At 40.2% G+C, this 17,278-nt stretch overlaps 1 protein-coding gene across 1 annotated transcript; it reads left to right on the top strand.

The window, feature by feature from the left end:
* Nucleotides 1–1,358: 1,358 nt before the first annotated feature.
* Nucleotides 1,359–14,339, top strand: LOC101157330 (synaptopodin 2-like protein). The gene is made up of 5 exons (XM_011488289.3): nt 1,359–1,686; nt 3,432–3,583; nt 3,685–3,984; nt 4,071–4,459; nt 10,354–14,339. The coding sequence occupies exons 1-5, from the start codon at nt 1,585–1,587 to the stop codon at nt 12,978–12,980; spliced, it is 3,570 nt and encodes a 1,189-aa protein (XP_011486591.1). The 5' UTR covers nt 1,359–1,584; the 3' UTR covers nt 12,981–14,339.
* Nucleotides 14,340–17,278: the final 2,939 nt, after the last annotated feature.

Genomic DNA, 17,278 nt, shown 5'->3' on the forward strand with positions numbered 1-17,278 from the left:
ATTGTGAAAAGCTTGTAGCTGTGACATACATGCTACAATCAGCTGGCCACAGGCTCCCTGCCCCGCTTCATTCGGATGCATCCATGATTGGAGTGGGACAATGATTCGATGCATTTCATAGTCTGTTGTTATGATTGTCGATATTAGTTCATTTTGAACGATCAGATTCACTTCCTTAAAATCGATCTTCATCTTTAGTCAAAGCTTCAACCTGTGTGAAGCTCAGAGATAAATACCTGAGTCCTGAACAGTGCAGGTGGAGTGTTCCAAATTCCTTGTTTTTTTCCAAGTGTAAAATAAATATGTGTACAAACAAACAAGTAAACAAGAATTAAAAGCAAACCCATTCACATTTTAATGTAATAAAGTTCACCCCGCGCCACGACAAACTGGCGACCTGTCCAGGATGTTCCCTGCCTTCGCCCACAAGTGGCCGGGATAGGCTCCGGTGGCCCCAGTGACCCTGAATAGAAGATGAAGGAAGGAAGAAATGAATGAATGAATGAAAGAATGAATGAAGGAAGGAAGGAAGGAAGGAAGGAAGAGGAAGGAAGGAAGGAAGGAAGGAAGGAAGGAAGGAAGGAAGGAAGGAAGGAAGGAAGGAAGAGGAAGGAAGGAAGGAAGAGGAAGGAAGGAAGGAAGGAAGGAAGGAAGGAAGGAAGGAAGGAAGGAAGGAAGGAAGGAAGGAAGGAAGGAAGGAAGGAAGGAAGGAAGGAAGGAAGGAAAAGGTCAACCCACTGTTGTTTTTTCACATCAAAATAATCCAATGGGAACATTGTTAGAACATTCTACCACACTGTAAATGGTATAGGCCGATTTAAATGACAACTTGCCTCAGACAGAGCGATCTTGTTGTAAGAATATAAATTGATTCATTGATTAACTTAATTATTTATTACACCCCTACTATAAAAATATAACATAACTCTATGTCTACTATATTATTGTTATTTTTAAAAGTAAACTGCTAAAAAATCTTCTAATTTGTTGTCAATTAACTATTGCATCATTTATTTCACCTCAAATAGAATAGAATAAAATAGAATAGAATTTATTATTACAGAATCGAGGTCCAAATGTCAAAACCATAAAAAGCATAAGACATACAGAAAATATTATGCTTAAATAGATGTGTGTACTTCTGTTCTGTATGAAAACTCTCATTCTTCCCTGAAACTGTTCCTTAAGGAAAAATAATTGAAATTGTTCCATTACTATCAATAGTCTGGGGCCAGGGGGGGTTAAATAGAGTTAGGTTCTGTTGGTTATTTCTGGACTGTATATCTATAATCACCCCCTGCTCTGCGTGCTGCATGAGACTGACAGAGCAAGTGTTGAAAGCATTGAAAGATAGAGCCAGTCAGAGACACACTTGAGCTCCCCCTCTTAAAATCTCCCACACCATTCCATGCTGCTTTCTAAAATCTCCGCCTCCCTCTGTCTCTCGATGGGTGGAGGAATCAGGGGGGAGCACCGACAAGCCGTCATTGAAACTCAGGAAGAGTTGAGAAGGGCAAAACAAAAATATAAGGACCAGAAGACCATTTAAAACACATCAAAATTTACGGTGGCCTGGAAGCAGGGATGGTAGCTGAGGAGATCGAGGTGTCTCTCACGGGAGGAGCGCCGTGGGGTTTTAGACTGCAAGGAGGAGCAGAGCAGCACAAACCTCTACAGGTAGCAAAGGTAGGAGGGAGATGTTTAAAGCCGGTCTTTGAATGGATGTGTTGCAGACAAATTTCAGGTCTTGATACCTGAAATCAACATCTTATTTTGAAAATTACTTCATTTGGGTGTAATATTTTCACAAATAAGCCCTCATTTTGCCTCTCTTTTATTCTACTTTAAAAGATACCTGATATTGGCAAAACGTATCTTTACATCTCTACAAAATACATAAATTGAACAAACTTAACAAAATCGAAATTGAGATTTTTGGGCTAAGGTCCAATTTAATTTAATATCACCTTCTGTGCTTGAGTTTCTGGGTCAGGGAACAGCGTGAAATTTAAAGGCTGATTAGTTGTCACACCTTTTTATACTTCAGATTTCTTATCCCCGGCTCAAAACACATTTTAGATATTTGCTGCTAGTTTAAAAATTCTCTTTCTGATAGAAATTCTTCAAAGACTGGGTCTTGCCCACACTGATGCTAAAGATGACGGCTCGCTCTCAAGCTGTCAGGACCTCTACAGTAAAGACATTTCTGGCACCAGGAGTCACTTTTAATCCAGGACTTTTAAGTGGATAAGGTCACCTCTTTTGGAAGCTGGGCTGGTGTGGACTTCTTTTTTGTTGTGTGTATCCTGCAATTTGAGCATGGGTTTATGTGGGCTTAAAGTTTAGATAAGCCTGGCTTGGAATGCAGGATTAGAATAGTTTAAAGAGAGGTGGACATAGAAAAAGCTAAATTTATTTAGTTTTTTTTTTACACACCTAAATAATTCCCTGTGTCTTCCAGTTACATTTTAAACACAACGTTGTGACTTTTGCGTATTTTCCGTCACGTTAAAGTGCGTGTCTTTCCAACCGTCCGTCGAGGAATGTGATTGATTCTTCTGCGGGGTTTTATTTTGGGAGTCTTGGGAACACATGGTGGTGAATGACAGACATGCCCCTTTGCTCTGAACTGGTGATGCAGCTGCTCAAACCCCCTCTCTGCTGATGCTCCCTGTTCCCTGTGCAGGGTTCATATGAGTGTGTGGGAAAAAAAGAATGAGACAAATAGCTTGCTCTGACCCTGCTGGTGTGACAGGGCACAGCAATAACTATCTTAAGAGATAGGCTGCTGATAATGGCTAATACTTGCAGTAGGTGCTTGAAAGCACTCAACATTTTTTTTTTTGCCTTATCGAGGTGAAGTGTGTGTTACTGTGTCTACATAGAATAGCTTTATTTTTATACTTTTAGAGGGAAGCTGTTGGACAAGAAAGCGCAGCTTCCCTTAAATGACCTGACCCCCCATCAAGTATGAAAGATCATGGATTTAATGAAATATTCTCAAGTGGTAATGAATAAACGTGACCAAAAAGATCTTTTAGGTCTTAATGACCCACTCCGATTGTCTTTTGAGCTCTTCAAAAGCGTTCCCAGTGGCCTTTTAATTGTGATTTAAAGACAAAATCGGAAAAATCTGTCTGGTTTTCTAGGACATAGTTTCTGCAGAGCGGAAGTAAATCATTAGACATTTGCAGAAATTACTGTCAGACAAATAACAAATCTTCCAACACTACATGGATGGAGAATAAATTTCTGTACCTGGTGTCATCTATGGAGAGATACCAGAATTACAGGGAAAATAAGACATTATTAAGGGTTATTAATGTAATTTATTCCAGTCTGATGACACACATATGGGCCCCAGTTTTCCCACCCCTGATATGATCACTTAAATTACTTCGTTGTGATTGAGGGATTCCTTTCCTCTCAAGGTTCGGAAGCGCAGCAAAGCGTGCCGAGCAGGACTGAAAGAACAAGACGAGCTCGTTTCTATTGACGACCACACGTGTGCAGAGCTCAGCCATGCTCAGGCCATGAAGCTGATAGATTCAGAGAGCGCCACGCTGAAGCTGAAAGTCAAAAGGTCAGATCAAGGATGCGTGCAGTTACACCGCATTGCCCGATCTTTCAGCTCTGCTGTCAACATGTCCCACAAACTGTCAGATGTTTTGCATTTGTTTGCAGGATTCCTTCAGAGTTTCGTTCCTCCTCTTACGCTGGTAGCTCTGCATCGCCTCAATCCTCCCTGAGAGTTGGGTCTCCTCCTGTGACCCCGTTGAATTCCATTAGTTCTTTCCTCACACCCGTTGAGATACCCAGGGGTGTTACCTCCCCCCCAGACAGTGAGGCTTACTATGGAGAAACCGACAGCGATGCCGACACACGCTCCAACACTCATCAGCGACGCCAACGACGCACACCTCCTCACATAAGGTCTCCTGCGCGCTATGACGACAACGAGGAGGAGACTTCTGAGATGAGCGGGTAAGGGGACCTGATGTCCTCTATCCAGGAAATGTAGAAATATGAAGTTTCCACTCTGATGACTTTTGTTCTGTTTTTATTTTAAGCTATGAGAGTGCTACAGAACCAGGAGTTTCCATGCAGGACCAGTGGAATAGCCTCTGTCTTCCCGGTGTCCCCCGTAGAAACATCATCTACCTGCCCGCCCAGAAAGAGTGGAACACACCCACACAGACCCCAAACACACCAACCCCCCACACACTCACCCCAACCCCAGACCTGGGGATTGTGGATGGAGAAGGGGAGGGGGACAGTGGCTTCCAGGAGGTGGGAGGCTGCACTCCACTGACCTGTCCACCTTTAGTGTCTCCAGAACGAGCGAAAGATGTTCTGGTGTTGGGCTTTGGCAACCATCTGGTGCCCATGGTGGGGCCACAGCAGAGCCCTGTGAGTGAGGAACTCTCCACCACCTACATGGACAAAGCTCGACAAGCAAGTGAGTAGATATATACACATAGATATTTTTATCAAGGGGTGGAGTTGCGTTTGAAATGTTTAGTGTCAGATGAGGCGTTCAATTCAACACCAGCTGTATCAACATGGTACCACTAGGGGGCAGTATTGTAATGAAGGAAGCACACTGACATTTGGCTTCCACTGTGGGTTTGCTCCTGACCTACAAACAAGCGCTGCCTCTATGAAAACCCGTGGTAAATGTTAAAGACCCACTTTATAGAAATTTTGAGTATTACATTGTTTAAATCATTGTGAATTAGGAGCAGACAAAAAAAAAGACAAACTCCTGCCACTTTGCAGAAACTATGTCCTAAAAAACGACGAAGGTTTGGGGATTTTGGCAAAAAACTGCATAATCATAATTCATAGACCACTGGGACTGGTTTAAAAATAGATTTAAAGACGAATAGAGTGAGACTTTATTGTTGCAATAATTTGAAAATCTAAATTCTGCCCTTCCCATTCAGTCTTGAAGATTTCACAGAAACTACAGAACTAAAGAAAAACTAAGTTCAATGAATTTATAGTACTATATTCGAAAGTGCACAATGAAATGAGAACAAGTGAAAATTGTGAAAACTTGTGGCAGGCCTTAGCACAAAAAAATAAAAAAGTAAGCAAAAAAGTTGTTGCATAATTGCATCCAAGAACTACTTTCATTTTTTTTTTCAATTTCTTAAGCCGTAACAGCAAACAATAATAAAAAAGAAACTGACAATATCTGTGTTGTCCTGCAAAAATGAATGCAAACAGGCCTGTTTCTTTTTTCCAATACAGTTTTCATTCTATTGTGAAAAGAGCAGCATTTTGTGACATCCGCACATTTTTTTTATTAAGGATTTTGAACGACAAAATCATTTAGTAGTAACCAATTTTACATTTGATGTACCTACTATTTTGAAGGAAAGAACTAATAACATGTATTGTAACCAAAAAAAAAGTTTAAAGAGTTGATGGGAGCAACAGATGGACCAGGAGGAGGGAGAAACAAGACTCAAACATTACAAAACCTGTCCTACATCCTTTGAAAGATAAAGAGCGCTCTATTTACATTAACAAGCTGGTTGGGATGTGGTGATATATACTAGATGCCAACAGAGGTATTTCACTGCCCCCACTTCCACTCTTAGGTCCCCTGAAACAGCAGTCTGTGTCATCCAGCAGTATTCCTGGCATTTGGCTCCCTGATAGGGTATTTATAGCTATTTGAAGCTTGTGATTGACATGCTGGGCCACAGCAGCCCTTCAATCACTGGATATGAATCAGCTGCAGTATTCATTCATTGTAAATCTAGTGATACTGTCTCAGGTTTTTATCATTAAAATGTTAAATTGGTTGAAAGGAGACTCTTGATTGGGGCCACGTTTTGGTCTTGGAAGCTGTAATAGTTTGAGTTAAGAAAACCAAAAATCCGCTTTAGCAAATTAGGTTTTAATACGCAGGAAAAACAATTTGAAATTCTTAAAATTTAAAACAACTTTATTTATACAAACAAAAAAATCTGCCAGTGGGATATAATAAAATGGCCAAAAAGATCTTTAATCTTTAAAATAAGATTATTTTGCCACTGAAAAACTTTCTTGCTAAGATTATTTTTCTTCCAAGACAAAATTATAAAACATTTTTTCTTGAAACAAGCTTCTCTTTCCTGTCCAAAAATTCCACTTTTGCAGTCAAATTGCTTTGTTCTTGGGTAAAGTAAGAGTAAAATAAAAAAAAAGCTTACATACTTGTTCGGTATCAGCGTCTTTCATTTTTTGCCAGAAATCCTCAACTTCTCGAACCCTGTAAAGCCCACTAAATCAAACAGTTGACAGAAAACTTTTTTAAATATTTTTTTTATTATTAGGATGTCTTTTAGACTCTGGCAGGAAAGTCACAAAAATACTTTGCAAAAGTATGATTGTAATATTTATGCTTCATTGGGTGATTTGGTAAGTTTATGTGTAAAAAAATGTTAGTTTAAGATGCTAACATATTGACTCAAAGGGTCAGAAAAAAACACCTTATTTACCCACTGTCTCAAATTTGAGACATTTTACCATGGTGTAAATGTATTACAAAATAATAATTTTTGCAATTTTTAATACAGCTAATAGTTATTTAAAAAATGAATAACAACAGATGAGTTATTCTCACCTTAAAGTTGTAAAAAAATAGCCAAACCTTTTCTGCCAAAAGTGTTTGGAGTTTTACTGAAAGCAGAAATGTTGAAATGAGCAGAAAACCCTTCTACTGCCTCTAGTGGAATGATGATAAACTACAAGGCAGAAGACATGATCCAAGTTATGGGAACATTTTGAACAAACTAATGAGATAGGAGTCTCAGAAATGCATGTTCCAAATCTGATATCAATGGTCATATAGGCTTAATGTAAAGACTTTTGTTAGCATAAATCATTTCAATGAGGATGCCGGTGATTTCCCTGAATATCTATGGCATGACAGTGTTTCTGTTTTAGAGGAGCAAAAGTTGGGGTAATAAATGATCTGTCATCAAGAACATGAGCCCACATGCCTGAAAAACTTTTCTGTAGGAAAAGACCTTTCCCATCAGTAGTTGTGGTGATCTTTCTCATATTTCAAACACACAAAAAAGCTTTTAAAGTTGTGTGTTTTAAAGATGTTTCTATTAATATTTTTTAATTTAGATATCAAATAAACCCTTATTTTAGGCTTTTTGCTTTTCGCATCAAATCTCTACCTTTAATTTAACCATTAGCTTAAATAATAGATTTCCCACCATTGGACCATCACAAATATTCCCCTTACCCCTATTGGGCCCATCATAGTCAACCAAGAGTTATGACAATGTAACAAAAAAAAATACAAACACACAAATCAGTTTGATTCCCTGTTTTTTGCCGTGTTACTCTCACCACATAGTAATGGATCCACTCCTAACCGACAGCAGGAACTTGTACACACTTAGAAACATAAAAGTCAACAGCTGAGAGTCCTGGGGTGAGGGTCTCCCCCTCTTTATGTGGCTATGACAGAGAGACAGAGCTCAGACAGGTGTTTGATGGCTGTCATACAGACAGGAATAGAGGGCTGACATCATGCGTTGGTTTGGGTTGCCAGACAAAAGTCTTTACATGGGCGGCACCCTAAAAGAGGAGCAGGGAGACGGACACTAAACGGGTCTCGGCGCAGAGCAGATTTGAGCTCTGATAGGTTGAGTGTGGGAGGGTCTGAGCGAGGTGAAGGGCACATACACACAGTCAGATGTGAAATGAGGGACCTCACATCTCCTCCATGTCCAGACAGAGGTGGACACGCGGTCACACACACTGTTTATGCAGGTAAGAAACATTACATCTGTAAATGATTGGATTTTTGATATCAGGCAAAGTCAAACTTAGAAATTCCAAAAAAATTACCTTAATACAATTTTTAACGATTTTCATCATGTGGGATTTTAGCTCTACAGATGTGTTATCAACTGTAATCATAGCAAAGTTACGTTACTCATGTTGTGTTTGATGCATTGTGACCCCACAAACAGCTGCCAGCAGGAGATCCGGGAGGGGATTTGTTGCCACGCCACTTTAAGTCCAGTGAATGTTTTTTTCCATACAAGTGGCTCTTAAAGAATAAATACAAGTTTATCTCAATGTGCTACTAAAGAAAATAAATCTGTCAAATTATAGTTGCTATTTGGCTGGTTTGTTAGAATTCACAAGCACTTTGAGGACAGATGTCACTCTTTGCAGTGATGATCCCTACATTTATCCATAGTTCGATTGTTTTTTATACCATTTAGTTTACAGTTCATTTAATTACTGACCTTAAATCGGGTTTTGTTGGGATTATAGTTTACTTCAAAAAATTAACCTTGTGATGCCTGAATTTATTTCCAGCTAAGAAAAAAAATCACTTTTATTTTTGCTTAGATGTTCAGTTAAAGTAATTTTGGAGCTAAAGTGGTTTGATCCATATTGCAATCGATGGGTATCAAAGGGTTAAGAATGGAAGAATTATTTCTGTGTGTGGCTTGAATCAAAGTTTAAATGAAAATATCAAACTACACTTAATAGCAGCTATAAAAGGTCTTTGCCTTAGTGTCCTTGCCTGCTTGCTTGAACTATCAGTTTATAGCTACAGTGGTAATATCTGTGTGAGGAGAGCCAAGACCCTAAAAAGATTCAAATAGCCCCTGGATCAAGTAGAGATACAATCACACTTGAGCTTATTCTGTTGCACACACATTGTCGCTCCATTATTTTACATGGACATTTAATGATAAAAGCATCTGTTTGGAATAAATGGACAAAACAATGGGAGGCTTCAGCTTGTTGACATTTCTGTCAAGTAGTGTTCATGAAATGCCTAAAAACAGCAGGAGTCAACACATGACAATTGAGGATCAACTACCTTAACCTGAGAGATACTTGCAAAGATTTGAAAACCTTGTTTTTAGACATTAAAGATATTTATCAGTTGTTTTAAATGTATCTTTTCTGTAAACCTTTCCGAGTTTTTCTAAAAATTAGAGTATTTTTTGTCTCATTAAGAGCTACAATCTACGACAGAGTTTTAGGACCACCAAAAGAAAAAGGTGAATTACGAGATTTAAAGCTGTAATTTAAAAAAAAATTTTGTAAACTGGCCCTGAAACTCAGTCGTAAGAATCTAGAAATTGGGAAATTATTATTAAAATTAGTCAAAATGCTTTTTGCTCTATACTCTTGAGAAAAAAGAAAAACTTGATGTAAGACTCAAAAGAACTCCAATTGCTTGATTTGAACTTTTGGTTCAATTTTAGGCGTCTTACTTTAAAGTTAAATAATTGTTGACAAGACTGTCATTCTGTGTAAATAATTTGGAGACAAAAAAAGTAGATTTATGTAATAAGAAGAAGTGCTTATTTGAGATTTTATTAGGTTATCAAGATGGGCCAACTTGTACTAAGATCGTTTTTCTCATTTTGTTTACATTATTGTTCTAAAATTAGTCATTTCCACTTATTATGGTCCACTGCAGTCATTAGTTTTTTTTATCACTGTAATCAAAATGAACTACAATTAGATACATAACGCTCCAAAAATACAAACACGGGCTTGGACCTAGCACAAAATACTTATTATTGGGCTGTATAACATTCAATTTGAAGTATTTCTGTCTTACGGTTAGTTAGTTTTTTTTAGCTCATTTTTGCCTTTTGAATGCTTGTGTAGAACTCTTTGTTTCCAGATTTTGAAATCTTATTTATCAAAAACATTTAAACATGAGGAGAAGCTTGTTGAGATGCAACATCTTGTTTTTTGTCAAGAGAGTCCTTGGTATCAAATGCTTAGATACAATAAGAGAGAGAAAAAGACCAAAAAAAGAATAAAACAAGCAAACAATCAGCACAACTTAGCTTGTAGTATGACTTCAGCACCCTTGCGCACAAGCACAGACAAACATAACTTATTGTAAGATTTCTTGTTCAGTAAAAATTCTTTTCTGTTTGGACAGATAATTTTACTACTTTCTAGGGATTTTCTTTTTCAGATAAATGTTCCCTTCCTGTTTTGTCTCTCTTTAGTCTCACTATAACATCACTCAGTGTCTGCAACTTACAAATGCCCAAACAACATAAGCACAGTTTGAGAAGTAAGGACAGGGTGATCTGACCTTTCTGGACTGTGTGACTCAACTCTGTAGAGCAGGAGGAATTCTTTGTTCTAAATCCAAAACACGCTCTGCTGTCTGTCAACGGCAAAGCCCCTCGCTGGGATAATAAAGTATAAATCAGCAGCTACCTGCAGCCAACAAGAGCTATCACGCTGATGATAATTTGTAACTCATTATTAGTTCCCTCTTCTGGTTTCTCATGCATTCCTACCCTTCTTTCTATTTTTCTCTATTCTTTTCTTGTCTTGCAGAGTTGCAACGTGGAGAGAGCGCCGTAGAGAAACAAGTGAAGGAAGCTCGCACTAAATGCCGCTCCATTGCATCTTTGCTGACTGATGCTCCCAACCCAAACTCAAAAGGGGTTCTTATGTTCAAGAAACGCAGGCAGAGAGCCAAAAAGTACACTCTGACCTGTTTTGGCAAAGCTGAGGGAGGAAGAGAAAGGAAGACAGAAGGGGACACAGAAGGGGAGACAGAGGAAGAGGGAGGAAGTTCAGCCTTAAGCGGTTCAGAAGTTGATGAGGAGGATTTTTCAGCATCTTTTGACCCCACCTGGGATTCAGGTTATTTTGAACTGCTAGAGAAGAAGAGCTCTGCCTGCCCTTCAACTACACCAACAACTCCATCAATTTTCAATGACAGCACAGAGGTGGACATCTTAGATTATCAAACTCCACAACTTTTGTCTTCTGTCAATCAAAGTTTAGAAGGGTCAAAGAGCTCAGCCAATCATAGCTCAAGACAGGAGAGCAGGGTCACAAAGGAGCCTGTCAGTAACCACCCTGTACACATGTCACCTCTAGCTTTGGCTCCCACCAGTGTGGAGTCCGTGTCTGTCAGTCGAGCTAGTGTTGTCCTAAGCCCACCCTCTCAGACACCCATTAGAAGTCAAAATGGACTTCAGAGTAGTTCCCTCTCTCCCCCTGCTGCTGACTTCACTCCAAGCTCAAACGCAGACGTGCACGGAAACGCCAGCCTCGGCTCTAATGCCAGCGTTCTAAACCGCACTGCCCGCCCATTCTCCCAGGGCTCAACCCCTTCACGTGCATCCGTAACCTCTGTGATGTTTCGTCCTCCCCAACCCAAACCCACTCCGATAACCATGGCAACCAAACCTGTGGCAGCGGTATCCATGGTGACCATCTCACCAACTCAACACCCTCAGAGGGCTGATGCAAGGAGAACAATGTCTAGCACCTCTCTATATATCCCTCCAAGAAACAACACCACCCCCACTGTAAACTCATCTCTTTCACCCCCCTCCCCTCAGTCTTCAGCATCATTATCTCAGCCTACGACTCAGAAAAGTGTCCCTCCTTCACCCTTTGTCCCCCACTCACCATCTGTAGTACAAGGGTCTCCAGCATGTCCATCAAATGCTCTGCCCCTCTCCGCCCCAGCTTCTACTTACCATCCTTCCTCCACCTGTGTTTCAACTCCTGTTTTAACACCAAATCTATCCTCATGTGGGATCCAGGGATCTTTTCCTGTTCTTCTGACCACACCGGCCTCCCCCCCTCCATCTGCCAATCCTTATATCAACCCCACAGCTGCAGTGAGTCCTCAGGTTCCCGCCACCGACTCAATCTCAATGCGTGAGCAGCGCATCTCTGTCCCAGCTGCTCGCTCTGGCATCCTTCAAGAAGCACGCCGCCGGAGCAGCAAAAAGCCCATGTTCACTGCGCTCCAAAGCAAAGATGTTTCCCCCAATCCTGACTTGATGTCCATGGTCCAGAATATGGATGGAGGCTCTGGGAAGACCCTTGCTGCTGAAGCTGTGCCCAGTGGGGAGGCTGCGCATGAATCAGGGCCAGAGGAGGACTGGCTGAGGCTGGGGGCAGAAGCTTGTAATTTTATGCAAGCTCAGCAAGGACACAAGCCACCTCCTGTAGCTCCCAAACCCCAGGTACCTGAGGTGCCCCAGCTCGCAGGAAAAGGAGGCCAGCTGTTTGCGCGAAGGCAGAGCAGGATGGATCGGTACGTTGTGGAGCGTTGTCCATCTGCTGCACCAGCACCGTTTTCTCCTACTCAGACAAGAGAGCCTTCACCCACACCTTCACTGCCAGCTACATGGAAGTACTCATCAAACATCCGAGCGCCGCCGCCCATTAACTACAACCCTCTTTTGTCTCCCTCGTGCCCTCTAAAGGCTCAGAAGAAACCCGAGGTGGCGAAATCTGAAACGAGCAAAAGGAAAGGCCAAAAAGTGGGCATTAAGCCTGTGGACATAATGAGCCATCAACCCTACCAGCTCAACTCCTCGCTCTTCAGCTATGGTGGTGGGGTTCCTCAGGACACCTCCAACCATCAGCAGCACAGAGGACCCACAGGCATTCCTCAGAAGACAGCAAGAATCTACGAGGTAAAGCGCTTCTCCACACCTCCTCCAATGGCCACAGGCCCCACCCTCAAAGTGGTTGTGCCTCGATCAGCAACGACCCTCGGAGAACCATACAGGCGCTCCGAGGTGACCTCTCCTCCTTTAACTCCTGGTGCCACACCTTACCAGCACCACCAATCTCCTTCTCCAGCTCCTCAGCCTCAGTGGATTCCTTCCCCTGTGTCCTCCTCACGACCCCCAGCCCCAACTGCCCCACTCCCTAAACTCCCAACTTTCTCCTCTGGTCCTGTTGCAAACACACACCCCCTTCCTACTTTTTCTCCTAATTCCTCAACCACTTCACAGGCAAATAAGCAGTTTAAAAGTGCCCCGAATCTCAGTCCTCTTTGCCCTGGTGCAGCCTCTCAGCAGGTATCCAGAAGCACTCAACCCACCAGGGTTCCCAGGCCAAGGTTCAGCACCTCCAACCTGGGCCTCCAGCCTTGTGTTTGGCGTCCAGGATCCACAGCTCACGGTGCATCCTGTGGGGAAAAATAGACTATTTTTGAAAACAGAGGAGCTTTTTAGGGAAACTACTGTATATCTCTTAGAACTTCCAATAATTATCTAATTATCCATTAGACACGGTTTATTACAAGATTTTAAAATTACCCTGACATGCAAGATACTTTACCTGCTCCAATGAAAATGCATGTTCTTGTGGCATTTTCTAAATGATGGAGGACACATGTAAAGAAAATTAAGCTTTAAATTGCATTTCTGAGTATCTCTTCATTCAAATCTCCGTGAATTAATAGCAGTTGAAAAAAATGCAGTTTGAAAAAGAGCTTTTAATATTATATTCCAGTTAAAAGTAACGGCAACGAGCAGCAAGAGGCCCAGTGTACTAGTGAAAGTCGCATTTTTCTTCTCAGAGATGTACTCAAGTAAAAGTAGAAAGTATGTTGTAATAAGACGACTCTCACAAGTACAGTTTACCCAAAACGATTACTTAGGTAAATGATATGGAGTAATTGTAACCCATTTCTACCCACCTCTGCTTATTTGTGACGTAGAAGATACACTGGGTGGGCCACAAGCTCCCTGCTCCGCCCATTCAGATGCATCCACTTGCAGACAAATGGATCCATGTACGTCTTTGTTTTCCTCGTCTGAGCTGGTATCTGGCTCAAAGCTGTGCAGCTGGATAGCTCCAATTTGCTCCCCATTTTTATTGCGCCAGTAATGTTAGTTTGGGGGTTCTGAGGCGCTGTAAGCTAGCAGGAGAGCGTGTAAACAGTAGGGTGATGGGAAGGGGGGTGGGGTTGGTCCACGCCAAGACTCGCCCTAAAAATGGCTAAAAATCATCATAATTAAAAGACCACCGGGAATGCTTTGAAAATACAAACAAAAGATGACTGGAGTGGGTCTTTCCACATTACAACTCCTGGAGGAGTTAAAAAATAAAGGAACACTGTGTTTGAAGAAGGAAATTCAGTGTGGACACTTTTAAAATGTTGAAGAATTGTAGATGAGCTTGTGGAAAAGGAAAACTAGAGTGAAGTTCTGTAAATATCGTCTGGAAAAACAATTGTTGAACACAACATGGAACAAAAGAATGTGTATTGATAAAAATGGCAATGACAACAGCGATGGGGTATGCAGGAAAAAATGTCAGGTGAAAGTAAAAAATGCTGATCTGATTGATGGTTTCCAAGTTCATGTAATGTATTTAGCAGATGATGACAAAATAAAAGCAGTTTTACTAACATTATTTAGAGAAGTACTTTTATTTTGGTGATAAATAAGTGTGATTTTTAGATTCTATTTCTCATAAAATGATACAGAAAAATAACATTTATGTCTAGCTGTGATTCTTTTCCACAGATCTTTGTGAATAAAAATAGACACCACTCACATGAGCTGTCATCGTGTTTCCTTCTATGCCACCCATGTCATCACCACCATTTGCAATCAGAGCAACAGTTTCTACTTGTGCAAAAATATAATAACTTTACAGAATTTATGGACGCGTTTATAGTTCTGTAAATCTTAAGGGCTGGGTGACACTGGATTCTGAAGACAGACTAAGACGTAGTTCAAAGATGCACCACATTGTGGAGCTGTGGTCTCTCATCCTGACATGCTACCCTGCAGCATTTTTACAATTTTAGTCCCCATGAGATTTTACAGTGATAATTTCAAAATAAAATTCTTTGCTTGTATTGTCCACAACTAAAGTTGTAAATTTAAAGAGTCATCTTTACTGGAGGTCTCAGAAAAATAAATAATGAGTTTTCATTTGATTTGTGTTTGTCAACGAGGAGCTGCTGGGTTACATTTTAAATCAACATGATGGTGTCCATGTCTAAGCCCTGAAGCTGGGAAACCCAACAGTCAGCCACAGTAAAAAATAACAGCTTATGCTTTAAAACTGTAAATCCAAACTTGATGGACTCCCATCAGTACAGCAAGGACATGCACACAAACACACATGCTACTTATTTTTGGCGCCTTTAATCTGTGAGTATGGAGCAGAAAAGTGTTACTTCACAAAGCTTCTTACAGCCTGGCACTGGGTTTTTGGGTTAGCAGGGCTGATGGTGTATGAATGGGTGGGAGTCTGGGGGATTGAATGGAAACAGTGAGTCATTCTTGGTTTCTGGTGGTCTCATTGCATGATCAGAAAAAGGAAAAACAGGTGTCTAATTGTTTGTTTTTTGCTGTTCTTTAACAAGGCCATAGTACATTTCAGTTTTAGATCAACACCTAAAAAATGTCTGTGTTGGTTTGTGAATGAGAAAGCAAAACAAAGTCAATCTGATTTAATGAAAACTACATGGCTTTGATCCTTGAAATACTTAAAGACCTACTTCGAGGAAAACTGTGTTTTTAACATGTCACCGTGGTATTTTTCTGATGATGGATGTCATTTATTAAGAATATTAAGCTTAAAATTGCATTTCTGAGAATTTCTTTTTTCGAATCATTGTGAATCAGGAGCAGACAATAAATGTAGAAAGTAAAATTGGAAGGAAACACACCCATGCTGCGTTCCTTCTTGATCCATCCACTTGTAGACGACTACTTTCATCCACGTCTATCGTTTTCCTCGTCTGAACTGACATCGGACTCGAAACTGGATGGCTCCAATATTGCTCCCCATTTTTGTTGCACCACTAGTGTTAGCTTGGGGTTGTGAGGAGCTGTAAGCTAGCAGGAGAGAATGTAAACAAATGAGTGATGGGAAGTGGGGGCGGAGTTGGTTTGTGCCACAAGTTCTGCCCACAACTTAAACTGGGCTATAACATAGCAGTTTTTATTATTATTATTTTGGCAAACAAATGCATGATCATAATAATAAGACCATTGGAAACACTTTTTTAAAAGATCAAAAGATTATTAAATAAAATAGGTGCTAAGTATATTATTAGAAAATTTTTTACATTTTAGGGAAAGATACTGTTTTTTTTTTTTTTCCAATATGCATTACCTGACGTCTGACACTCATCAATTCAGATCAACATTTGGGATTTTCAAAACTGACATTTTTAAGAGAAAATATTTTTACGTATTTTTTACGCTTGGAAGCTTAAAAAGAGAATTAAAAGGAGGGCTTTTCCTTTGCTTCTAATTGTCTGCCAGCGATAGACAGCTCCATGGATGAGGGCTGCTCTGCTGCCTCATTTCCCACCATCCCTGCACACACAGCATGTTAGAGTCTCAGCCCACCTGATTCAGGTTTTCCCCTGTGGGCAGGCCAAGGATATCTGCACAACAAACAGAACAAGGCCCAGAGTTATCCTCGTCTGCTGTTTGTAATTAAATGTTTTGGGCAAAACTTAGGGAGTTGCAAAAAAGTAATTTTATATGAAGGGTCAAACTAGTAAAAACAAAATTGGAGGGACAGAATTTGGTGGATGAACATGTGTATCAGAGCAAATGACTTAAAAAAAGACAAAGTGGTAAATCACAAAGTAAACAGAGGTTCTGGGCTAGAAAACCTGCCCACTCAAAAAATAATGGCAGGCATTTGTTCTGTGCCCGGGAACGTGCAGTGTTTGCACATCTGTAAATGCTGTTCACAATCAATGATTACATTCTATTCAGTACAGTGAGTTTTGATTGCAAAGCATATGAGTATTGATAATATGTATGCAATCCCAAGATGCATTGTTGCTGCAATTGGTGGTGTCATGGCCCCCTGAAATTAGATTTACCTTTCTTATTAACCAAATTTAGGACAAATTTATATTATATATATATATATTTATATAAAATCTATTAAATAAAAAGATAAATTACGTGAAAACAAAGAAAGAAAAAAATGAGAATAAGAGTACTACTTGCTACAAAGTTGGAGAAAGAAGGAGATTACGAAAGAGTGGAGTTTGGAAACAATCACTAAATATTGCTCAATTCTCATCACTAAATATGATGGCGTTGGAAAAGTGAAATTTCTATTTTAGGTTTGTTTTTAAATAAAGTATTTTTTATTCAATTATACACAGTGTCATCATCTTTAAATTTATTAAAGGTGTTGGTACTTTAATCCCCCAAATCATCACATATTTCATATCTGCAATGTTGTTACACTGTTACATCTCTGGGGATGAGTAGTTGTGGCAATTAATTTGAAATAATATGGTTAAAACGGAATTTTGATCCATGTCATCAATGCTTCTTTACCCACACTGATGGGAAATGATGTGCGACCTAACACTGGCTCCAACCTATAACCACCAGAAACAATGTAATGGAATCAAAAAAGTTCACTTTGCCACTGTAGCACAATTAAAACTTTCTAAACTGTACTAGTTGCTTCTGATCATGTAGGTTTTTATTGCCTCAGAAAT

Source organism: Oryzias latipes, chromosome 19 (assembly GCF_053564925.1).
Source record: "Oryzias latipes strain Hd-rR chromosome 19, Olatipes_Hd-rR_3.1".
In the NCBI taxonomy this organism is placed as follows: domain Eukaryota; kingdom Metazoa; phylum Chordata; class Actinopteri; order Beloniformes; family Adrianichthyidae; genus Oryzias; species Oryzias latipes.

Bases quoted from the DNA above. Each gene is read 5' to 3' on its own strand.
- LOC101157330 (XM_011488289.3), top strand. From the start codon at position 1,585: ATGGTAGCTGAGGAGATCGAGGTGTCTCTCACGGGAGGAGCGCCGTGG. The intron at 3,584-3,684 runs GTCAGATCAAGG...ATTTGTTTGCAG, and splicing joins CTGAAGCTGAAAGTCAAAAG to GATTCCTTCAGAGTTTCGTT. The intron at 3,985-4,070 runs GTAAGGGGACCT...TTTTATTTTAAG, and splicing joins GAGACTTCTGAGATGAGCGG to CTATGAGAGTGCTACAGAAC.